Below are 24,986 nucleotides of genomic sequence, written 5' to 3'. Positions count from 1 at the left end.
ATGCTAGCCAAGGAAAGTGATGAGAATTCTGTTCTGTTTCCATCTATTACCGACCATTGTCATTAAAAAGCTGCGACCCTTATCCTTTTTGAAGTTTATTTTTTCTTAATATGCAAATAGAAATGGCTTCAAATGGCTGTTATTCCAGTATATAGAATTCTTTCAAAAATACAAATATGTGTGTGTCTATTAAAACGTGAATAGAAGCTCTATTTAGGGAAAGACAACTTGTGCTCATTTATTTTATTGACAGTGTACAGATTTTGATATATTGCATTACAATACTGACTGCTAGATTTCTTAGAAAGGTTTAGTTTAGATTTGCTGTAGATTTTTTTCTTCACAATAAAAATAAACTCATGCCAGTGTTCAGTAACCAATAATATCAATTCACTCAAATTTAATGACAGTTTTATTAAACTAAGAATCTCATGTCACAGAGCATTCACAGTGCAGGAGGTCACAGTTATTGAAAAAATAAATAGCGGGATAAATATACTCATTATTTACAACTTTTCAACTCGATGATCCTGCTTTGCCCATTAGAGAGAGAATGAACAAAGATGGTGGTGTTCAGCTCAGCGTGCCAGAACGATCTTGGGGTGACTGGAACAATGTGTGAACAGCCCCAGAAGTTCTTCGTTTTAGTTGTTTTTAAGGAGGTTCTTTCAGGACACAAGAGTCCTCTGATTCCATCTACCTGCTATTTGGTAGGTTCCCTCAGAAACCACACCCAGCCTGCATCCCCTTGGGCTTTGTGGATCTGCCTGGCCTCTCCTGGCTCGGCCCCTTCCTTAGCAACTCCTGTATCTACCCCTGGGCCTGGCTGCATCTGGCTGACAGCCTTTTTCCTCTCTAGGTAATCAAAGCTCTCTTTGTGCTCAGACACCAGCAACTATTCCCTGCTGGCGGCTGCTGGGCAGGAGACACAGGCAGAGGCGCCCTGCCAGGGAGTGTGTGCTCTGAAATGGAGACTCAGCCTCACAGACCAGCAACCCCCACTGTGGAGCTCCCCAAGAGTTGGCCACAGTGGCTCAGCCACAGTTCTGTCTGCAGGTTCTCCAGGTCCCCCAGGTCCAAGCCTCGTGCGGAAGCTCAAGGAAGCAGATAGTGTGGTCATGGGGTCTGCAGCTTAGAGGGCAGGGATGAAAAGTGAGGGCAGAGATGCCCAGTGGCCAGAAAAAACAAGAACAACTTATTTGGAAAAACAGAGCTGCCTTGTTCACACTCCAGTCATTTTTCAGGAGGGGAAAAGTCCTCTCTTCTTCCATTGAAAGAGGACTGCACGTCTGTCCTGAATGGACTTGGGAAATTCTGTGTAGAGAATTCTGGAGTGACAGCAAAGAAGGCTCTGTTGTTTGGGACATTCCCTTTAGGCACAAAGGTAGATCACACCAAACCATGCATCTAGAAACCAAAAGCTGCACATTCCCTCTCTTGATAGCTTAAAACATTTGTTTTTCCAGTGATGGGGTGATGAGGGTACTGACTCTCTGCAGGATTAAGAATTTTATTGGCCTGGCCCATGGACAAGTCCCAACCAACATGTTGCATAAGAAGCAACTGCTTGGCCGGGCGCGGTGGCTCACGCTTGTAATCCAGCACTTTGGGAGGCCGAGGTGGGCGGATCACGAGATCAGGAGATCAAGACCATCCTGGCTAACACGGTGAAACCCTGTCTGTACCAAAAATACAAAAAATTAGCTGGGTGTGGTGGCAGGCGCCTGTAGTCCCAGCTACTTGGGAGGCTGAGGCAGGAGAATGGCATGAACCCGGGAGGCGGAGCTTGCAGTGAGTGGAGATCGCGCCACCGCACTCCAGCCTGGGCGACAGAGTGAGGCTCCATCTCAAACAAAAAAAAAAAAAAAAAAGAAAGAAAAAAGCAACTGCTTGGGCCGGGTGCAGGGGCTCACGCTTGTAATCCAGCACTTTGGGAGGTCAAGGCAGGAGGATCACTTGAGGCCAGGAGTTCAAGACCTACCTGGGCAACACAGCGAGATCCTGTCTCTAAAAAAAAATGAAAACAAATTAGCTGTATGTGGTGGCATGTGCCTGCAGTCCTACCTACTTTTCAGGAGGATCACTTGAGCCTAGGAGTTTGAGGCTTTCGTGAGCTGTGATCGAGCCACTGCACTCCAGCCTGGGCAACAGAGTGAGGCCCTTTCTCAAAAAGAAAAAAAAAAAAGCAACTGTTTGAATTCTAGCAACAGTGGGAATAGGTGTGGCTTAAGCCAGCATTTGTCACTGGGGTTATAACTAAGGAGCAGCCAATTCCCAGACCTGTAAATCCAAGGGATAGAAAAGCCACACAGCCAAGGGCTTGACTTTCCCACAGGCACTGTGTGGATTTTCAGCTCTCAGAGATGCCACCCGTGGCCCTGAAATCCTGGTACCAGGGTATCCCAGCAGCAGACATGTTCCTAGACTAGACGAGAGTATACTGTCAGCCCTGTTAAGAAGCAGGAGGAAGATTCATAACTTTGACAACTGGACACTGACACCATGAGATTGAATAAAGAGCCTTAGAAACATGCAGGCGAAAGACAACCCGTGCCCCTGGCAGTGTGTGCTTGTGAATGTTTGAGGATTTAACAGAGACTATGGCACCTGGGAGCCATTTGTCATTGAAAAGTTAGGAGGTTTAAAACCCCCATAAAATAACCAAAGCCCTAAAACCTCTCAGCTGGCTTCCCTGGAAAGATAGCTCCACCCTGGTTGCAGAACAGGAGGGAAAAGCCTCTTCTCCTGATTCCAGGTGGGCACCCATTTCCTTGCGCTGGGAGCACAGTGACAGGCTGGACAACCCCCCATTAGCTACCCGGCCTAAAGCTGAGCACAAAACTAGTGTCCCAACTGAGTTTTCTTTATCAACAAGCAAACACAGCAACCTAAATCAAAGTGCCTTTTTTTGGCCAGGTGCGGTGGCTCACGCCTGTAATCTCAGCACTCTGGGAGGCCCAGGCGGGCGGATCACTTGAGGTCAGGAGTTCGAAACCAGCCTGGTCAGCATGGTGAAACTCCTTCTCTACTAAAAATCCAAAAATTAGCTGGGCATGGTGGCGCACGCCTGTAGTCCCAGCTACCAGAGAGGCTGAGGTGGGAGAATCACTTGAACCCAGGAGGTGGAGGTTGCAACCAGCCAAGATGGCGCCACTGCACTCGAGCCTAGGCGATAGAGCGAGACCCTGTCTCAAAAAAAAAAAAGAAAAAAAAAGCCTTTTTAAAACCTGTACCCTATGGATATGCCCTTTGGGGAACAGCTCTTTGCAGCAAGGCGAAGGGGCCCCCCACACAAGCCGGGCTGGTAAAGGCTGTGGCTCAAAGCGAACAGAAGAATCCTGTGTTCTCTGTCCTGTGGCACAGGCCTAGAGAAAGACCCCACCACTCTTGTTCCCGTATAACTGACACAGTGGGGAAGATTTTCCCAAAGGACAGGAAGGGCCCCTCTCCATGCTTTGAGAAGCCCCAAGGGAGGCTTCGTGCTTGAGGGGCTCACAGGATCAGCTACAGAGACCAGGAAATCCTTCGGGTGCACACACATAAAGAGAGCAAGGGCAGCACTTCAGGCCCGGGGTAGATGGGGGTTGACGGACTTACTGCCACCCAAGAGCTGCCACAGAGCATTTTCAGAAATTTCTAGAAGTTTCTATGGGCACGGTGTGCTGAAAGGAGGACCACCTCACGCGCCCCACGTACTCCTGCTAACTGCCCCCAGGGGAGGATGGTTCCCATGGAAATCACGTCTGGAGGGCATTAGAGAGACCATGAATATTTAGAGCATGGCATTTGGGTACAATCTCCTGAGGATTTTCACTCTAACAGGTAAGTTCTTTGTTTATTTGAGCCACACGCATTTGCTGAGAGTGGATCACAGGGACAGCACAGCCACCTTTTTCCAGCCAGGGAGGAGCATGGCCCAGAAGGAAAGGAAAGATGGGGATGCGAGACAAAAGACCAACCCCTCCCCCAAGGACCCATTCACCCAGGGCAGAAAGGTCTCTGCTTCTCAACTGCTGAATCCCAGGGGGAAAGTTCCAAAGTGTGGCAACGGAACCTTCCCTGTTCCAGTTTCCTAAGCCCCACTCGCCCGTCCCCCATGGAGGGAAGGCACGGAAGGCAGCCTTAGCCGCTGGCGCTGGGATTCATTCGCTCTTGCTCTTTCCCGGGGGGATGAACTCTGATCCTCTCCTGTCCCTCTCCTGTCCCTCTGTCCACTCCAGCTTTAAGGAGGGAGAGGGGCCCCAGGATTCAGAGAGGAGAAAGGACAGGCAGAAAGACGGGTATCCAGCAATGACACCCCCCGTACCCTTCCCAAAATCCCAGTCTGCTTGGGGAGTCCGGGTTCTCTGAGAGATGGGCTCCTGCTGATGCGATTAGGTTTGCAAATCCCCATTAACAGGGAAGAGCAGTGGAAGAAACCTGGACCCTGGGCCGCCCAGGAACGGCCTTTGGTCAGGGTCTGTAGGACTGCCCTTGGGTGATACACACACCCCACCTGGTCAGGGAAGCTTGGTGCATTATCAGCTGCTTGGGTCTGTTAAGGCAGGGGACTGACAGGGGCAAAAGCAAGAAACAGTCCTAACAGGTGAGGGGTAAGGAGCAGGTGAAAATTCACAAGGGCAGGCTGGGCGTGGTGGCTCACACCTGTAATCCCAGCACTTTGGGAAACCGAGGTGGGTGGATCACCTGAGGTCAGGAGTTTGAGACCAGCCTGGCCAACATGGTGAAAACCCGTCTCTACTAAAAATACAAAAATTAGCTGGGTGTGGTGGCGCACGCCTGTAATCCTCGGGAGGCTGAGGCACAAGAATTGCTTGAACCTGGGAGGCGGAGGTTGCAGTGAGCCAAGATGGCGCAACTGCACTCCAGCCTGGGTGACACAGCGAGATGCTGTCTCAAAAAAAAAAGAAAAGAAAATTCATAAGGGCAGCCAGCTCTGTGCATAAGGAGGAGACACAGGTGACAAGGGGAAGAGGCATGGAGGCCGGCAGACTGTGGGTAACAGGAAGGATGGGGTGGGTAAGGCGAGGACTGTGTCCTGCCCACGTGCCCTTAATCACCAGTCTCTCATTGCAGCTGACCCAGAACCTTCCTCCAGGGCCAGGTTTTCAAGATACTGGACACCTTCCACCCTAACCACGCTTGACCTGGTGAGGCAAAATTCCAAACCAGAAGTCCACAGGAACCACCTGCTCCTGTGTCTATAGGCATTTTCCATCTGAGTGCAATGGTTTTTTTTTTCTTTTCTGCCCCCAATGAGAAGAGCTAAATTCATTTTTTAAAATTGCCTATTTCTGTAGCAGAGTAATTATCCCATGCTAATGAGCTTTGGGAATAAAATAAAGTAATCCTGCGTAGTGATGAAAGCGTAATTTAAAAATGAAAGCCTAATTAATCATGCAATTCTTTAAACTTGTGATGGAAAAATATTTAGTTAAAAAAGAGAATTTTCCACCTACAGTGTACATATAGTTTTCTAGATTTAATAAATGCATAGATCCTTTAAAGGAAGTTACATTGGCACATTAAAGTCAAAAGAAAATTAGCCAAGAGGAGCATTTTACATATTAAAAAACATTATTTTAGTTTCTAACTGCAACTTTAGAGACTAAGAGTATTCATTTAGAATCTCAAATGGGTTCTGCTGAGGAAGAGGAGGGTAATTAGGATACGTGTGCTCTGAAAGCTACACAAGGCTTCAGAGAATCAAAAACCAGGAGGGACGCCATCAGGGGCCACGTGGCCTGTGCCTTGTCATAGCTAAAAATAATTTTTGGTCCTTTTTTCAAGATAAAATAGAGGCATTGGATAGGGACAGATATTAGGAAGTGACCTGAGGAACCCAGGAGTCAATGATATATTGATGAGGTTTTGACTCAAACAGTAAGAACCAACCAGGAGGGTAAAGTCATACCCACACTCACTCCCCAAGTGTGGCCAACTTACAGAGGCTGGCCTGGGAGGGGTGATGGACTGGTGCTTGGCCTCCCTTCTGCTATGACTGGCCATTGAACTAGAGACCCTTGACCTCTCCAAGACACTACTTTCTGTCAAGTAGGGAGAATAATCCCTACATACATCACAGAGCAGTTTGGAGAATCAAAACAGAGACAGAAGCACTTTGGAACCTGGATGAGCCTGTAAGATCGGAGGAACCAGGAGAACTTGGCTATTAAGGTGACAGAGTGGTCCCGAGGGCTCTGGAACCCCTGCAGCTAAAGTTTATACTGGTGAATCTACAGGGTCTCTGCCTTCCCTCTTTGCTGATTTCTTAGGAAAATCACCCTCGTCCTCAAGTTGAAGACCACTGAGCCCAATTTCTAGGTAAAAAAACAAAAAGAGAAGCCTGAACTTGGTGTAGCTATGATACTAATACTGATGTGAATCCCAGATAGAAGCCTGGTGGTGGGGGTGAGGTCCGGTCGCAGGCTCATGCAACAGGGAACTTCAGGGACACAAGCACGAACACTTCCTCCTTTTGAAACTCAGGAGGCCCTAAAGAGCACAGTCAGAAATTCCAACCAGGGTCACGATCTTTGAGTCTCAGGAAGGGATTAGCTACTGGATTTAAACTCATCACCAAGTTTAAAGTGATGTCTGATGAATCACAAAAAAATGTTCTTTCCTCTTACATCATCATGGGTAGTTCCCATACATTCATCCGTGCAAAATATCTCAATATTCAAAGTGCATCAAATCGGATAGACTTTTGCAATAGAAATATTAAAAAAATAAAAAACCTCTCTATAAAATTAATTGTGCTTTCTTTTTTAGAAATCATAAACCATAAATGGTTTGTATTCATAAATCTTTTAAATATATATTTGAGAGCTATCAAGTGGTCGAAAATTATTTTATATTTTTCTATCTAGTTTTGAGTCAGCCTCCCATTCTTGGCCTGTCACGTGTAGTAAACTACGTGGTTCCAGAAGCTTAGCTCTAAATATTCTAAATTCTGATTTTCACACTTGCCTTCAGCTAACCAGAAAGCAGTTTGTTGTTTTTCAGGCAATCTCTTCTCATCATTAACCAGCACTTCTGACACACTCAGTTCAGTTCAGCAGGCTATGAAATTTGTTGGGCATACAAATAACTGGAACTTTCAACAGGGTGGTTTTGAAACTAGAGCATTAACAAATAAATGACAAACCCACAAGGACAGTGCATTGTGTCACATAGAAGATCTGGAAAGTACAGCTGTAAACTATAATCTCCAGTCTCTGAGTTAGCACCTTTCCACGTTAGTCTCTTACCTTTTTCCCTATTCCAAACCAAACACCTCAGTGCCAATGCAAGATGGCGTACAGAGGATTTGTGTCTTTACGATCATTACTTTTTTGGTGTGTATCATGATCCTTTCATATGGAATGATAATTTTCAAGTATGATGACCTATATGATGTTTCATTTTTTAATATTTCATTGCTTATTCTCTGAATGCATCAATAAAAGTGAGAAGAATATTCACTCATTTTCTCTCTTCCACAGAAAAAAATTATTTTCATTCTTCCAGTTTTTCCAGGAAAAGGGGTAGAATGTCTGCCATCATGGGCCCTAAACCCCAACAGGTTGAGGTCTTGCCCCTTCCAAACTGTGGGTGCTTCCAGCAAAAGTCAGAGGCTCCCAGGAGCACATGCTGCCTAAGGAACCGCCTCTGGGCTGGAGGTGACACTTGAGAACAACATTCCTATTTTGCACCTGCCCTATGAGATCTCGTGCTCACAAATGACCTCATTTCTGAGGCTGCCTGCAGAACAGAAAGACAAACTGCATGCAGAAGTCCTTCTGACTAAAGTGTGCAGGAGAGATGAGATGCTTGGCACATCTCCGTGGTTGGCAGCTCAGGGGTCTTCGAAGCTGCTCAGATAATGGCCCCCAAATCCAGCCTTGCAGGGGCGGAACTCCAAGGAGGAGGAGGACGCCCAGCAGCCTGGCCTGTGACCAGACAAAGACCACGATGGCTCTTCCTTCCAGTGTGTGAAAGAACGGACAGTGGCTGCCTATGCAGGAGAGACCTGTGGTGGGGGAAGGAGGGGAGAGGAGGACGCCAGTGTCACAGGGTGTCCAGATCAGCTCCCAGGGGCCGCGACTCAGCGCTAATCGTCTTCCCGGCACATCGGCAAGTTGACGAAGGTAAAGACGTTAAACTCTATCATTATGGAGAAGCACAAGAAGATGGCGTAGAGAACCAGCACGTAGACACCCAGCTTCCGGTCCAGTCGCCACTTGTTCAGGTGGATGCCGAGGACCTGGGAGGACAGAGTGTGGGAACTGGGCTTGCAGGGCAAAAAAATACAAGAGGCATTTCTACTGGAAAGCGACACCTATGTGGGGAAGCCTAGAACATTCTGCAGAATGTGGGCAAGTGTAGCGGGGTGCTGCAGTTTGATCCTCAGTTTGACCAGAATAAGCCCTAGAGGGCTTAGACTTGCCCCATGAAAGGGCAAGTCTCTGTCCTAGCCGCATTGACTCAGGGACACACAGCAGCCGCCCTCATGGGACTGGCCCTCCCCAGGCAGGCACGTCACTTCCTCCTGGCTGGTCGTAGGCATGTGGTCCTCCTTGCCCAGGCCTTCTCTAGAGACAAACGGGGGCTTTAGCTGGATGACCCCTGCGCTTCAGAGTGTGGCACCATGGTCTTTTCCCTTGTCTCCTTAGCACAATTTCCAAGGCTCCTATGGACCCCTGGCTGGGCAAATCTGTGTGTGTGTGTGTGTGTGTGTGTGTGTGTGTGTGTGTGTTAGAGGGTTAAAGCACAGAATTATCTTACATTCCTCCCTGATCCTTCTACCTTTCCTTCCACTGCCTTCCTCCTTGTCCCTCGATCAAGGCTTCCTGGGGCTGGATCCCAGGAACTTCACCGGAGCACTGCGAGTAAAAAGTCAGAGTTCCCTAAGGACAGACCAACCTGGGTTCAACTCCTAGCTTTGCCATTGCCCAATTCTGTGACCTTGGGAAAGTTAACCCCTGAGCCCTGATTTATTCTGCAACGGGAATGATAGCACCTCCCTCATCAGGCGGTTGTAAGGATAGAATAAAGTGACGCTGAAGTCAAGTGCTCAGCACAGACCTGGGCATGTAGGGTAGGGAGGCCTCAATTATTCCGACGTGCCATCCTGAGGGATGTCATGCCTCCCATTTGTCAGCTCAGACGCGCAGGGGAGGATCTCTCTCCTACTGGCACTAGAGAGGAACTGGACCAGGCAGCAAGAAAGGAAATGCAATTTGCTTCCTCTGGGGACTTCTTATGTACTCAGCAAAAGCACAGCGAGAGTGCCAATGCTCTTGGCAAAGACCGGACTTGGGTGTGTCTATGAACATCTACATTTTCTTGCCTTTATCCTTCACTACCAAGGGAAGTGATGGGGTGTTCAGAGTCACGTAAATGATGAGGCGGAATCAGATGAAATCAAGTATGCATGAGGCATCTGTTTTGGAATTGTAAAGACTCACGGTGAGAGCGACAGAGCCCAGCAACAGGACCACGGAATAGACCAGCCCCCGGCTGTTGATCTTCACCTGGAAAATCAAACACACGTGCCCTGAGTCTGACTGCTCAGAGCCAATCCATCCAGAAATCCCAGCATGCCTGGGCCCAATACATTCCCTCATCAGGAAAACACAGGTGTTTACAGGTGACCACATGGTCGTGGAGGGTCAGGAAAATATGGATTCAAGTCACGACCCTGCTCATCTGAGGAGACGGCCTGGGATGGGGAGATGCACGCCAGCGGGCTGAGGTGAGGAGTGGAAGTGTAGACATCTCTAAGGTGCTCTAGAAGCCGCCATGGAAAATGGGTGTCTGAGTGCCAAGGAGAGGAGGAGGTCGTCTCCTAGAGCCTCTGGCTGGAACTGGGCCAACACCACTATCCTTCTGAGTAAAACACATCTGTTAAAGGTGAGAGGAACTTACTGTTGACCCGTAATTAACAACCATGGTCTGCAGGCCCCACGGTACACCAAGTCCTACCAGGATGTCAAACACGTTGCTTCCTATGGTGTTGGAGACTGCCATGTCCCCAAGGCCTGCAGGGGACAACAACACATTTATTTTATAAGAGCAGGTCACCAGAAACCTGTATTCTTTCTCCTAACTGTTCTATCAGTGCCATTCCTTGGAAAGGAATTCCTTCTGCAAGGACCTTACATTTCTAAACCTTTTCATAAGGCCTCAGATCCATGCCCTTCCTGAAGCCTAAAGGGGACTATTATGGGTTGACTGTGACCCTCCAAATTCATATGTTGAAGTTCTAACCCTCAGTACCCTTAAAGAATGTGGCTTTATTTGGAGATAGGGTCTTTATAGAAGTAACAGGTTAAAATGAGGTATTTAGGGTCTTAATCCAATATGACTGGATTTTTTCTTCACAATAAAAATAAACTCATGCCAGTGTTCAGTAACCAATAATATCAATTCATTCAAATTTAATGACAGTTTTATTAAACTAAGAATCTCATGTCACAGAGCATTCACAGTGCAGGAGGTCACAGTTATTGAAAAAATAAATAGCGGGATAAATATACTCATTATTTACAACTTTTCAACTCGATGATCCTGCTTTGCCCATTAGAGAGAGAATGAACAAAGATGGTGGTGTTCAGCTCAGCATGCCAGAATGATCTTGGGGTGACTCGAACAATGTATGAACAGCCCTAGAAGTTCTTGGTTTTAGTTGTTTTTAAGGAGGTTCTTTCAGGACACAAGAGTCCTTATAAAAAGGAGAAAACTGGACACACAGGGAGAACCTGGGCAAAGATGAAGACAGCCAAGGACAGAGAGGCAAGAGGGGCCTGGGACAGATTCTCCTTCAGGCTTCTGGCCTCCGGAACCACGAGACAATACACTTCCGTTGTTTACGGCACCCCGTTTGTAGGAACGACAGCCTAGCAGATGCATGCGGGCCCTTCATGATCTCTCCTGCCAGGCTCGTCAGCTGATGTTCTATGAGGACGCCCGGCCACTGCGCCTCACTTCATGTTCCCAGCTACCCTGGGCTGGAGGCCGGAGTGGGGCATAACCTCACGTGACAGAAGATGAAACTGAGGCTTCGGATGTGCCCAAGGGCACAGTTTGCAGGCGGCCCAAGGTCCCCTGGTACAGCATCCTTTTTACCAAGCCTTGAAGCATATTTGGGACCCAGGCAACAGCACCCACGACCCTGCCTGGGAATCACAGGGTATTGGATTGTATGCTCTGGTAGTTTCTGAAGGGTGAGCTCTCTTTCCCCAACCAGGCTAGAAGCACATCAGAGGCTGGGGCCCATGTCCTCGTCCTTCCCCTTCCTGTCCAGCTGTCCAGTATCCAGCTAGCCACACAATCAGGAAGTTAGTAACTGGAGAGGCATATAATTAAGAAAGCAAACTTTTATAAGTAAGACTCGTACTGGCTGGAATCTGCCCTAACGCGGCCACTCAGCCATACTTCCACACCACTGTCCTAACCTGGCACACAGACGCATGTTTTTGGAATGAACAAACCTGAAACGCACATGCCTAGAACCACAACGTTGCTTTGGTAGCTGGCACATACGGCAGGCAACTCAGATCGGCACCCACACAGGTGGCCCATCTCTGTTCGACTGCCAGCCCGCCCATGTTGAACAGCTAGGTCACCTCCTCCTCCCCTGCTTGTTGCTGTCATCTGTTGACCCCTTACACTCCTCCTCCCAGCCTGCCCCAGGCACTTTTCTGAGTGACTTCAAAATCTCTTAGCTTAGTCCTGTTAGGAGTGGCGTCTCTGGGAACCTGGACTTCTGGTCTGTCAGTGTCCGGTAAGATGCGGGAACATGCAGCAACTGTTGTGGCCCAGTTAGTTGCACCTGGTGAAGAGGCAGGCACTCCGGCACGTCAGGAGGGTAGGAAGGTGCCTGAGTTTGCAGAGGAGGGGATGGGCGGGTCTCAGGTTTGGTGGACTTCCCGCTCTGCACAAACGGGGCTGCCGGCAGCTGTGTGAGCCTTTGAGGACTTCTAGGGCAGTGCGACTCAAATTTTAGTGAGAACGGGAATCACCTGGGGGTCTTGTGAAAATGCAGATTCTGATTCAGTGGGTCTGGGGCACGGCTTGGGAGTCTGCATTTCTCATTAGCTCCCAGGTCAAGCCAATACTCGGGGCTAGGACCATGCTATGTGCTGCGGGCCTGGAGGGAGGCCAGGATATGGTGTCTCTGGTTAGAGCACGTGCTGCACAGCCTCCTGGTTTGTACAGCAGGCTCTGAACAGGGGTTCCTGGATCTTTTGTCATCAGGAAGCTATTTTTTTTTTCTTTTTGAGACGAAGTCTCCCTCTGTCGCCTAGGCTGGAGTGCAATGGTTCACTGCAACATCTGCCTCCTGGGTTCAAGCAATTCTCCTGCCTCAGCCTCCCGAGTAGCTGGGATTACAGGTGTGCACCACCACGCCTGGCTAATTTTTTTTATTTTTAGTAGAGACGGGGTTTCACCATGTTGGCCAGGCTGGTCTCAAACTCCTGACCTCAGGTGATCCGCCCACCTCGACCTCCCAAAGTGCTGGGATTACAGGCGTGAGCCACCACGCCCAGCCAGGAAGCTATTTTTAACCATGTTTGTTGGAGTCCCTGTCAATCATATCAATGTTACCCTGAGGACAATTACACAACCCCCGCCCCTGGCCTCACTCTTCCTCAGTTTCTGTACTTCCACATTTCGCTGTAGCCACTCTGAGATGATGTGCTGCTTCAGAGCCCCATCTGTCCCTTGGTCCTAACAGAAACCCTTTGTTGATCTTACTGGGACACTCCCTACTCCTGCAAGCCCTTAAACTTCCAGCATCCTAACACCCCTCCCTAGCCTGAACTCCAGGGCCAGTTGTTTAAACTGCACATTTCCTTGTCCCTTGACCTTCCACTGTGTCTACCCAGCTGACTCTGGCTAGGGATGAACTTGTCATCTGTGCACCGCCGGCGCCAGCATGACTGAATCCCACCAAGTTCATGTCGCTGAACATCGGCCAGGGCCCCGGTGCTCACCAGCTTTCCTTGTACTCACTGTACTGGGCTGAGTACCCTGCCCCCATTCATGTCCATCTGGAACCTGTGAATGTGACTTTATTAGGAAATAGGGTCTCTGAGGATGTACTCAAATTAAGGTAAGGTCATACTGAATTAGGGTGAGTTCTAATCTGATGACTGGCCTCCTTATAGAAGGAGGAAGTCTGCTGGGTGCAGTGGCTCGTGCTTGTAATCCCAGCACTTTGGGAGGCTGAGACAGGTGGATCACTTGAGGTCAGGAGTTTGAGACTAGCCTGGCCAATATGGTGAAACCTTGTCTCTACTAAAAATACAAAAATTAGCTGGGTGTGGTGGCATGTGCCTGTAGTCCTGGCTACTCGGAAGGGAGACGCAGGAGAACCGCTTGAACCCAGGGGGCAGAGGCTGCAGTAAGCCGAGATCACGCCACTGTACTCCAGCCTGGGTGACAGAGTGAGACTCCATCACAAAAAAAAAAAAAGAGGAAGAAGGAGGAGGAGGAGAAGGAAGGAAGGGGAGGAGGAGGAAAAGGAGGAGGAGGGAGAGGAGGAGGAGGAGGAGGAGGAGGGAAAGGAGGAGGAGGAGGAGGAGCCCGGAGGAGGAAGTCGACACAGACATACCAAGGGAAGAATGCGGTGTGAAGGCAGAGGCAGAGATTGGAGTGATGCAGCTACAAGCCAGGGAGACCCAAGGATTGCGTGACCACTGGAAGCTAGGAAGGGGCAAGGAAGGGTCCTCCCCTAGAGCCTTCAAGGGACCATGGCCCTGCTGACACCTGACTTTCAGACTTCTAGCTGCCAGAGCTGTGAGACAATGAACTTCTGTCATTTTAAGGCACCCCGTTGTGGCACTTTGTTATGACTCCCCTAGGAAACTAACACGCTCACATCAAAGGTCACTCAGTTAAATTCCATTCCTCCCTCAGCTGCTGTCCCTAACTGTCCCCATTCGCTGTCAGGGCCCTGCTGACCAGCAAACGTACTCCCACTCTTCCTTTCCCCTCATCTCATGGTTTCTCAGGCTCAACTCACTAACCAACCAATCAACCCTTTATCTTGGAGGAATAACACGTCCTGTCTCTCTTCCCAAAGCCAACCTCTCTCTTTGGGCACTGTTCTCTTCTCCTGTCTCCTGTGAGATTTTACGCCATTATTCACCCATCCCCATCCCTATACTTTCAAACTCTGTGCTGTGAGGAAGATCTGTGGATGTCCATGCTGGGATGCTACCTGGCTAGCAGAAAAGGAGAAGTCAGTAAAACCTGCACTTGTTACAGCTCTTTTGTTCCACCATCAAAGCTCATACACTCACTCCTCGTGTTGCTCAGCCCATGCCACGTAGTAAGCCCAAAACGAAAACCACCAAACAAACCAAAACATTATACACGTTCTAGAGGTCAGAAGAAGAATGGGGGAGTTGGATGTATAGGATGCCAGTGCTTTGCCTTTCTGGGACCAGAATGTTTCTTGTTATTAGCTCATTTGCTGTATAAAGTCTGGGCTTGGCCTCTGTTCAATCTCACATTGACTGCTGACCTCAGAACATTTTTGTTTTTATACAACCACACTAGCAAAAGCTTCTAGATAGAGGTCTGGAGGAGTTCATCTTGGTAGCATTCTCTCTGTGGATGGAATCTAATAAATGATGCTTTCTAGATGTTGCAGTTTTTCTCCATAGCAGGACTTGACAACTGCCAGTCAGAAGAGCCACAACTTGGTCAACTGTAAGTCAGGCAGGGATGAGGACACAGCGGCCTGCACTGCATGACTATGAGGGCTGGGGCATAATCCATACCTTGTCTCGCCACAATTAAGCTGGCCATGCAGTCTGGAACACTTGTCCCTGCTGCCAGGAAAGTAATGCCCATGATGACATCCGGGATCCCAAGTGTGTATCCAATAATAGTCACCTGCAGAATGTGGGGTGGAGACATGAACTCTCAACCAACAGCGTGTGGACTAAAGAAATATTCCTAGTATTAGAGACACTGTAAGCGTAGGAAACAGTTATTTTAGAATTACTGGGGCTGCCTCTTTTAAAACAAAACAAAACAAACAAACAAACAAAACCCCCACTGAACTATGAGGCTAAGAAGCCAAAGGATGGAAGGATGGAAGGAAGGAAGGTCTTGAGTGTGCACATACCATCCAGAGTGCTCAGGACCAGGGATGCCACATGAACCCTGCTTTACCCTGGACTCCATGCCCAGGCCCTCTGAGCCCTCCGACACTCAGGCTTCAGACCGGGAAGCAGATTCAAGTCCAGGACCCTGGCGGCTGGTCTTGGCTCTGCCCTGACTGTCTGTGTGACTTTACAGAAGTTGTTTCTTCTCTTTGGTCCTCAGTTTCCCCAACTGCACAAGTGTTCTGGGGAAATGGACAATCCATTTCCAAGGCCTCTCCCTTTTGACACTGATATTCAAGAATCATTCTTCCAAAGCCTTGGGGGTGAGAGATGTATTAATAAAAGGTGGAGGTACAGGGGATGGACAGGTGGGGCTTCACTGCTTGCTGGAGCCTCGCCAGGACATAGTGAAAGTAAGCGCAGGGTGCTGAGGCGGGCACATCTTGCATAGGCAGAGATCAAGGCTAACATGGACACTGCCTTCTTTATAGACTTTTAGTGTCAAGGCCATTCTACTCCCCCAGACTGAGGCTATTTGAAGTTCAAACCCACAGGTAAGAGTGCCCCAGTAAAGTGGTTCCTGTGACCCCATGACCCTGGTTTAAGAAACAAGGGTGGGGTTTATACATCAAGGTGGTGGGGGTTGGAGTATCCTGTCTCACTGAAAATTAGCAGAACTGATTTAATCATATGGTTATTTTCTGTAACTAGAGAAGAATTTCACATATTCATTAATTTGATCTTCCTGATTCTGTCACCCACTCAAATGTCATGAAATACTTTTTTTTTTTTTTACTTGTAATGTTGTTTTGGGAATACACTTCAGTAAGAGAAATCACTGGATCCTTTCTTTAAAATGTAAGATGAACTGGCCTTTAATTTTATTCAGAAAAATTAAAAATTGCAAATCCAACTCACTTAAGGCACAGTTTTCTTTATCTCTGATTGTCATCTTTTTCTACGGAGTTTTTTTTTTTTTTTTTTTTTTTCTGAGACAGGATCTTGCTCTGCTCCATAGCCCAGGCTGGAGTGCAGTGGATTGATCATGGCTCACTGTGGCCTCAACCTCTCGGGTTTAAGCAATCCTCCCACTTCAGCCTCCTGAGTAGCTGCAACTACAGGTGCATGCCACCACGCCTGGCTAGTTTTTTAATTTTTTGTAGACACAGGGTCTCACTATGTTGCCCAGGCTGGTCTTGAACTCCTGGGCTCAAGTGATCCTCCTGCCTTGGCCTCCCGAAGTGCTGGGATTACAGGTGTGAGCCACCACACCCAGTCTCTAGGAAGTTTAGATAGTAACTAATTCCAAATCTTCTTCCCCATCCCCCATATGGAGTGGGCTGTGGGGACTTTAATCTTCATCATGGAAGCATGGAAACAGCATTGCTGCATCTCATGGTGAAAATGGCTAATATTTACTGTCATGAGCAACCAGCCATGCTGCAAACTCAAATCACAATGCTTGAACAAGATGAAGTAAGATTAGGTTGAACTTGGGTATAATGTACACAACACTAATTCAACACAAGAAGGGCACTATAAGAAATCACACTACTCAGTGGCCAAACTGTGTATTATTCAGCAATGCTCATGATCATCTGACTGTTACCAGGTAATCACCCTTAATTGGCTGTTGGTTTCAATAAGTGGCTAACTACTGGATGCTTCTGACATGGTCTAACCAAACTGTTTTGGGCTGGGAGTAGGGTATGAAAGGGAGTGGTCAGGAGGGACATGAATGAGGTCCTGGGGGACTTGAATGTTCAAGTGTCCCCATGTCCCCCATTCAGCTGAACCAAGGCCAGGGTGTTCCAAGTGTGAGTGCCTGGGGCTGGGGCAGATGCTGGGGTCCTGGAGGCTTGGAGTGGTTCTGCCCCTCCTGAGTTACACGACTTGTTTCATTCAGTAAAACACAATCACAGAGTCCTTCCTGAGCTTCCTTTTGGGATACAGAGCTCTAAGCGGGTACCAGGAGAAAGGGAGAAAGGGAGCAGGCTGGGGGCAGCGACTTCCACCAGCTGGTGTCTTGGGGAGGCTCTGCCACAGGGACAGGAAGGCTGCTGCACGAGTAAGGACACTCACAGGGGCTGCAGCAGGTCTCTGATCAGCCTGAGGAAGCATCTGAGGCAAGGGAGCCGGCCAAAGGGTGGGATTTCAGGAAAGCACAGGCAAAATGGCTCCCATACACTGTTTAGAATTCCAGTAATGCGCTGGGAGGGATGGGGGAAGGCGTGATTGGGTTGGGGGGAGGGAAGAGACAGGATTGGCCAAGTGCCTAGAATGTGCTGGACCCTCTTTTCATTCTCCCAATGGCCTTGTAAGAGAGTGATGATCACCCCCACTTCATAGAGGGAGTCACCAGCTTCCGTGGTTTGCAAGAGGTAGGACTAGGATTCAGCGCTGTTCTCATGTGATCCGGGAACCTTTGTTCCCCACCAAACGACACGGTTTCTCTGGAGTTAAGGGAAAGGTGGCCCCTGGGCCAGCATGGAATGTTTACTGGCCCTGCTGTCTCTCATGTCAAGATCGCTTGCCTTCTCTGCTGCTGGTGTCAGGCATTAGGAGGAGAATAAAGGGACTCGATGTTAACCACTAGGGTGTAAGGGGCTGAGAGTGAGTTTCACAATCAACAGAACTGCAGCCATGCTGGAACTGCTTCCCCTCTCTTTGCTCCTGAGAATGAGGAGGAGAAGAAGGGACCCCATTAGGTGGTATACAGAGAGTGGGGAAGGAGGCTTCTGTGTGGCCTGACCCAGCCCAGCCCAGCCGATGAAAGGTTTATATGGGGACTTGTCCTGTATGGCCATAGGAGCTTATGAGGAGCTACACCAATGCCTCTCTGCCTGCAAAACTCCCATCCAACGAAATCTGAAAAGTCCAGTAGCAAACTGAGAGGCAGCTTATGGTAGTAGTTGAGATCATGGGCTTAGGAGATCAATACCTGGGTCCTAATCCTAACTCTAGCACTCACTAACTGTGTAACCTTGGGGAAATTACTCAATTTCTCTATGCCTCGATTTCCCCCATTCGTTAGATGGAGATAATAGCACCCATCCCATGGGGCTGTTATGAGGATAAGAAAGAGTTTATATGAAGTGCTTAAACCAGCACCAGCACATCGGTGGGGGGAGGAGCATTCCTGGGCAGGAGCAAGGAACAAGCTGCCTTGTGTTCAACCTCATCTCCCTTGACTCCAGTCTCCTTCCTTCGCATTCCCTTGGGACCCTGGAAGCCAAGGGGGCTTGGTGATCATCCACCTGTCATATTGCTCTGCCTGTAACACCAGAACAGTGTGATTTAGGCTGCCTGTGCAAAGGTTGGTCCCCTTCCCTCACACTCGAAGGCAGGCACTGTGCTGTGTCTCTGCATTCCAGGTACCTGACACAGAGTCATGCACCTCATTCAAACCCTTTTCTACTGAGAAATACGCTGTGGTCAGTGAGGCCAGTGACTCGCCCAAAGGTGGCACAGCAGTACCTGTGGTTAGCCTTGAACCCAGCTCTCCACCTCTCCCTGGCTGTGCACACAGTCCACCCCCTGCTCCCCCCACTCACCAGCCACACCATGATGTAGGAGAACACAGCGATCCACAGCGTGGCGGTGATGAAGGTGACCATGAAGAACTTCTCCCAGCGGGGCTTGCTGCAGTTGGGAATGGTGACGCACAGGAGGAAGATGAGGGGCCAGGTGAACACCCACTTGACCTTGTCCCCTCTGGCCTCTGCAGGGTGAAGGGGCAGAGTGAGAAAGGAGGGGGAGAGAAAGACACTGGGTAACACACCTGCCAGTCTACCTGTCGGTTTAGTCTTCAAGCTAAATAAGAGAATGCCACCGATGTGACTCTAGGCAACTGACCTTGCAGAATCACAGAACTCCATAATGTCACCCTGGAAGTGGCAAGACAATTCAGTAAGTGTTTGTTGCTTGAATAACTTAAGTCATTCCAAATCCTTCATTTGACAGGATAAGGAAAGTGAGGCCGAGGGGGAACAGACTCACCCAGAGGAGCTGGAATGGGGATGTGAGTTATGGTTGGGCTTTGGAGACAGACAGCCCTGGGCTGGAAGTCAAAGGACCTTGAGAATCCCAACTCTATTTCCTCCTCTGACAATAATAGCTTAGATGTAACAACAACAGGGCAGCAATAATCAACACATCCAGCATTTGCCATGTGCTGCAGGCACGGTGCTAAGTGCTTTGCATCTTATTGGTTTCCTCATCTGTTAAATGAGAAAGTTATCTCCTTCTTGGTTGTTGCAAGAATGATGTGACAGAGTGTACATAAAACACCCAGCACACGGGGCCTGGCACACAGCAGGTGCTTTGGAAATCTCAGCTCCTTTGTCCCAAGGTCATGTAGTCAAGACTGGTGCAAGACTAAATGTGTGCCCTGGCTGCAGTCCAGATCTCACTGGCCCCTACCAAGGGAATCCAGAAACAATTCAATGGAGGAAAAGAGGCCTCATAAGCCATTGAGTGTAAGCATAGTTTCCTTAATAAGACACTGAATATAGGTGTGCACAAGCAGGTTAAAAACTGGCCTGCTCGTCAATGAAATGGTGGAGGAAGGACTTCTGCAATTTTTATTTTTTGTAGAAGCATTGAGAACAACAGCAAAAAATTGTCAGAATCAATGTTTTCAGAGCTCCAGAATTAACCTAAGGTTTGCAGCAATCCAGGGAATGTCTATTTAAAAAAATCAGTTGGACCTTAGTAAGAACAGTGAACTCTGTGGAGTTTTAACTTTCCCTATTTTTATTCCTTCTTGCCAGGTCTGGAGTAGTCTTGAAATCCAGCAGCATGCAACCACATTGAAAAACAGCAGGCTAGCAGCCACAAGAGGGGGCAGAACAAGGTTGGAGGACCTCCCAAGTTCATTCCCACAGAATTATTATTTGACCTGTCTGGTGGTTTCTTAGAAGACTCCACTTTCAAGGCTGTCTTTATTTTACCAGAATCTGAGCTTACCCAGTGTGAATAGCTTTTTACTTGGAGGTGTTTGTCAAAAACAATTAGAGGCAATTATTAAATCATGTTGCTGGAAGTGGCAGATGACAGCTGGGACAAACAATAGGTTAACCAAAAAGCATAAAAGGAAAAGCTGGGGAATGAGACGTCCACAGTGGGCTTTGAAAAGCTCCTAGATATCTCTGGGAATCTAACAGACCATGAGCATGCACAGGGCTGTGCCCAGGGTTCTTCACATGCTCAGGAAAGACTCGAGACTGCTGTAAGCTTTCATCTCTGCCTAACTTTGAGGCTCTGTGCACATAAGAAGGAAAGGCTACTATAGAGATGTGAACTACCCGCCTGAGTGTTGGAGGCATGCCCCAAAACACATACAGAGTCCTTCGGCAAAGACTGGGAGAACGATTGGATCCAGGAACCTAGGGAATTCTCTGTCTAATCATTAGCTGACCTCTAGGCTAACCTAGCAGAGACTTCAGTGGCCACACACAACAAAGAACATGAATTTTACAGAATTAGTTTAGAAAAGTCACTAAACAAGCAACAATAATAAAGAGTAACAACCACAAACCCTAGAACAGGAGATAATCTCCTGTTCTCCAACCACAATGGAACAGAATTAGAAACCAATAACAGAAGGAAAACTGGAAAATTCACCAATACATGGGAAATGAAATAACATACTCCTAAATAAAGGGTCAAAGAAGAAAGCACAAAAAAATTAGAAAATACTTTGAGATGAATCAAAAAAATGTAACATACTAAAGCTTATGGGATATAGTGAAAACAGTACTTAGGAATGCATAGCTGTAAAATACCTATATTAAAAAAGGGAAAGATCTCAAATCAATGTCCAAACCTTTCTCCTTAAGAAAAATAAAAGAAGAAAAGAAAATGAAGTCCAAAGAAAGCAGAGGGAAGGAAAAGAATCAAGGTTAGAGTGAAAACAAATGAAATAGAAAATAAAAAAAATACAAAGAATCAAAGAAATTGAAAGTTGCCTCTTTGAAAAGATCAATAAAATTGACAAACCTTTAGCTAGACGGACCAAGAAAAAAAGAGAGAAGATTCAAATTACTAAAATCAGGAATAAAACAGGGACATCACTATGAACATTACAAAAATAAAACAAACTATTGGGGAATACTACGAATAATCCTAACAGACAAAATTCTGCAAAGGTACAAACTACCAAAACTGACTCAGAAAGGAATAGAAAATCTGAATAGATTTAAAACAAGATTGAAACAGCAATTTAAAATTTTCCCTTAAAGTAAAGCCAGGACCAGATGGCTTCATGGTGACTTCTACCAAATGTTTAAAGAAGAATTAACATGACTCCTTTGCAAACTCTTTCAAAAAATAGAACAGTGGGGAGCACTTCCCAATTTATTCCATGAAGCCAGTATTACTTCGATACCAAACGCAGACAAAAACATCAAGAGTAAAGAAAACTACAGACCAATATCCCTTCTGAATATTGATGCAAAAATCCTTAACAAAATTCTAGCAAACTGGAATCCAGTAACATATAGATAGGATTATACACCACCACCAAGTGGCATTTATCCCAGGAATGAAAGCTTGATTTAACATATACAATTCAATCAATGTAAAACATTACATTAATAGAATAAAGGATAAAACTACACAATCCTCTAAACTGCCACAGAAAAGACATTTGACAAAATTCAACACTCTTTCTTGATGGAAACACTCAACAAACTAGGAACTGAGGGAACCTTCTCAACTGGATAAAGGGCATCTATGGAAAACCCACAGCTAGCACTTATACTTAACGATTAAGATTGAAAGCTATTGCAACCCTCCCCTCCCCACCTCACTGAAAAATCAGAAACAAGATTAAGATGTCTTCTCTTACTCCTTCAACACTGAACTAGAGATTATAGCCAAGAAAATTAGGCAAGAAAAATAAATAAAAGTGATTCAGATTGGAAAGGAAGAAGTAAAACTATCCCTATTTGTAGATGACATGATCTTGTACATAGAAAACTCTAAGGAACCCATAAAAACCTATTAGAACTAATAAACAAGTTCAGCCAATTTGTAAGATATGTAAAAAATTTACAAAATTCAGTTGTGTTTTTCTACATTGACAATTCAAAAATAAAATCAAGAAAACAATTCCATGTACAATGCCATCAAAAAATTTAAAAACCTAACATTTATGCAACAAAAGTAGTAGAGAATTTGTATGCTGAAAACTACCAAACATCATTGGAAGAAATTAAAGACCTAAATAAATGGGAAGAAATCCTGTTTATGAATCAGAAGGCTTAAAATGGTTAAGACGGTAATATTCCCCAAACTTACGCATACATTCAATGCAATCCCTATCAAAATCCCAGGTAGCTGAGCAGAAATTGACAAGCTGAGCCTAAAATTCATATGAAAATATAAGGAACCCCCAAATAGCCAAAACAGTCTTGGAAAAAAAAAAAACAAAGCTGGGAAATTTACACACTGTGATTTTAAAACTTAGGACAAAGCTACAGTAATCAGGAGAGACTGCTACTGGAAGAATGGAATAAAATTATGAGTCCAGAAATAAACCCAGATATTTAAGGGTTTATTTATGGACTCGACATTTACTGGCATAAGAATGGAATAAAATTTTGAGTCCAGAAATAAACCCAGGCATTTAATATCTTGATATTTGACAAGAGTATCAAGACAATTCAATAGGAAAACAATAATCTTTTCAACAAATGGTGCAGAGACAGCTGGATACCCATAGGCAAAAGAATGAAACTGGTGCTCTGTCTTATACCATACACAAAAATTGAATTAAAAAATGATTAAGACCTAAATATAAGAGCTACAACTATAAAATAACATGAGCACAACTCTTTATGACCTTGGATTGGGCAATGATTTCTTAAATGACACCAAAATCACAAGCAACAAAAGAATAAGTAAATTATATTTTATCACAATTAAAAACTTTTGTGATTCATAGAATACTATTAAGAAAGTGAGGCTGGGGCTGGGCGCAGCAGCTCATGCCTGTAATCTCAGCACTTTGGAAGGGCAAGATGGGCAGATCACCTGAGGTTGGGAGTTCAAGACCAGCCTGGCCAACATGGTGAAACCCTGTCTCTACTAAAAATACAAAAATTAGCCAGGTGTGGTGGTGCATGTCTGTAATCCCAGCTACTTGGGAGGCTGAGGCTGGGATGGAATGGAATGGAATGGAATGAGAATCACTTGAACCCAGAAGGCAGAGGTTGCAGTGAGCTAAGATCACACCACTGCACTCCAGCCTGGGAGACAAAGCAAGGCTCTGTCTCAAAAAAAAAAGAGAAAAGAAAAAAGAAAAAAAGGAAAGAAAGGCTGGGCACAGTGGCTCATGCCTACGATCCTGCACTTTGGGAGGCCAAGGTGGGAGGACTGGTTGAGGCCAGGAGTTCAAGACCAGCCTGGGCAACATAGTGAGACCTCATCTCTACAAAAAATACAAAAACTAGCTGGGCATGATGGCCTTTTAGTCTCAACTACTTGGGAGGTTGAGGTGGGAGGATTGCTCTAGCCTAGGAGTTAGAGGCTGCAGTGAGCTATGACTGCCATTGCACTGGGCAACAGAGTGAGGTCTTGTCTGGAAAAACAAAACAACAACAACAAAAACAACAACGAAAAAAAAGAAAAGATAGACCGTGAAAATACTACCTATTGAATGGAAAAAAATCATTTTGCAAATAATATATCTGATAAGGGTCTATTGTCCAAAATATGTAAAGAACTCTTACTACTCAACAATTTAAAAAACCCAATTTTCTTAAAAAAGGCAAAGTGTTTGAATAGACAGTTCTCCAAAGAAAATGGTCATTAGGAAAATGTAATTCAAGGCGATTTCACAGCCACAAGTATTACTAGAATAAAAAAGACAAATAACAAGTATTGGTGAGGGTGTGGGAAAGTAGGAACCGTCATACATTGCTGATAGGAATGTAAAGTGGTACACCTGCTTTGGAAAACAGTCTGACAGTTTCTCAAAGAGTTTGACCCAGAAATTCTACACCTAGTTTTACCCAAAAGGAATAAAAACATATGTCCATACCAAAACTTTTATTCAAATGTTCACAGCAGCATTATTTATAATAGCAAAAAATGAAAACAACCCAAATATTAACCAAGTGATGAATGGATAAACAAAATGTGGCATATAAATACAAAGGAATATTATTCAGCCATAAAAAGGAATGAAGTACTGATACATGGTACCACATGGACAAATCTTGTAAACATTACACAAAGTGAAAGAAGTCAGACACAAAAGGCCATATATTGATAGATTCTATTTATATAAAATGTCAAGAATAGGAAATTCATAGAGACGGAAAGTAGATTAGTGGTTGCCAGGGGATGGAAGAGAAGAGGAATGGGCAGTCATGCTCATGGGAGTATGAAAGTGGGATAATAAAAATATTCTAGAATTATATATTGGTGATGGCTGCGCAGCTCTGTGAATATAGCAAAAACCACGAATTAGTTTATGACGGTGAATTTTATGGCATATAAATTACATCTCAATTTTAAAAATTGCAAAGTAGACTGGCACTAGCTGTGTTTGCTCTGTAATATTTGTGCTAGAATCTTCCTAAATCATTAGAAGTATTTTTACTAAAAAAAAAAAATCAGCTGCTTATAATAATTAGCCAAGAGAATATGGTTAGCTTGAAATAAGCAAATCCATCCATCTCTTTCTAGATCTTTCTCTATATACACCTTTCTGTAGCTTGTAGTCCCTGTACAAATGGCCAAAAGTTTTCCTGCCTTGATTGGTTTGTCCAAAATTCCAGGTTCTTCTCTGGTGAGTCCACATCCCAACTCATCTAGGTTGCTGAGGAAGGCCTAGTGTATTTCTAGAATTGACAGAAAACTCCGTATGTA

At 46.1% G+C, this 24,986-nt stretch overlaps 1 protein-coding gene across 2 annotated transcripts in view; it reads right to left on the bottom strand.

Moving 5' to 3' along the window:
• Window positions 1–228: 228 nt before the first annotated feature.
• The window catches only part of SLC24A4 (solute carrier family 24 member 4), a 177,941-nt gene continuing 153,183 nt past the window's right edge, over window positions 229–24,986 (bottom strand). For both annotated transcript variants that reach the window (XM_004055590.5, XM_004055591.5), the window contains 5 exons: window positions 18,662–18,828; window positions 14,778–14,892; window positions 9,913–10,025; window positions 9,453–9,518; window positions 229–8,248 (listed from right to left, as the gene is read on the bottom strand). In XM_004055590.5, coding sequence (XP_004055638.3) covers window positions 8,096–8,248; window positions 9,453–9,518; window positions 9,913–10,025; window positions 14,778–14,892; window positions 18,662–18,828 — 614 coding nt within the window. In that variant the 3' untranslated portion in view covers window positions 229–8,095. The remainder of the gene's footprint in view (window positions 8,249–9,452; window positions 9,519–9,912; window positions 10,026–14,777; window positions 14,893–18,661; window positions 18,829–24,986) is intronic.

The sequence above is a fragment of the Gorilla gorilla genome, chromosome 15 (assembly GCF_029281585.2).
Source record: "Gorilla gorilla gorilla isolate KB3781 chromosome 15, NHGRI_mGorGor1-v2.1_pri, whole genome shotgun sequence".
In the NCBI taxonomy this organism is placed as follows: domain Eukaryota; kingdom Metazoa; phylum Chordata; class Mammalia; order Primates; family Hominidae; genus Gorilla; species Gorilla gorilla.
The sequence above is the reverse complement of the archived record's forward strand: the minus strand, read 5'-3'. Positions and strand labels throughout refer to the sequence as shown.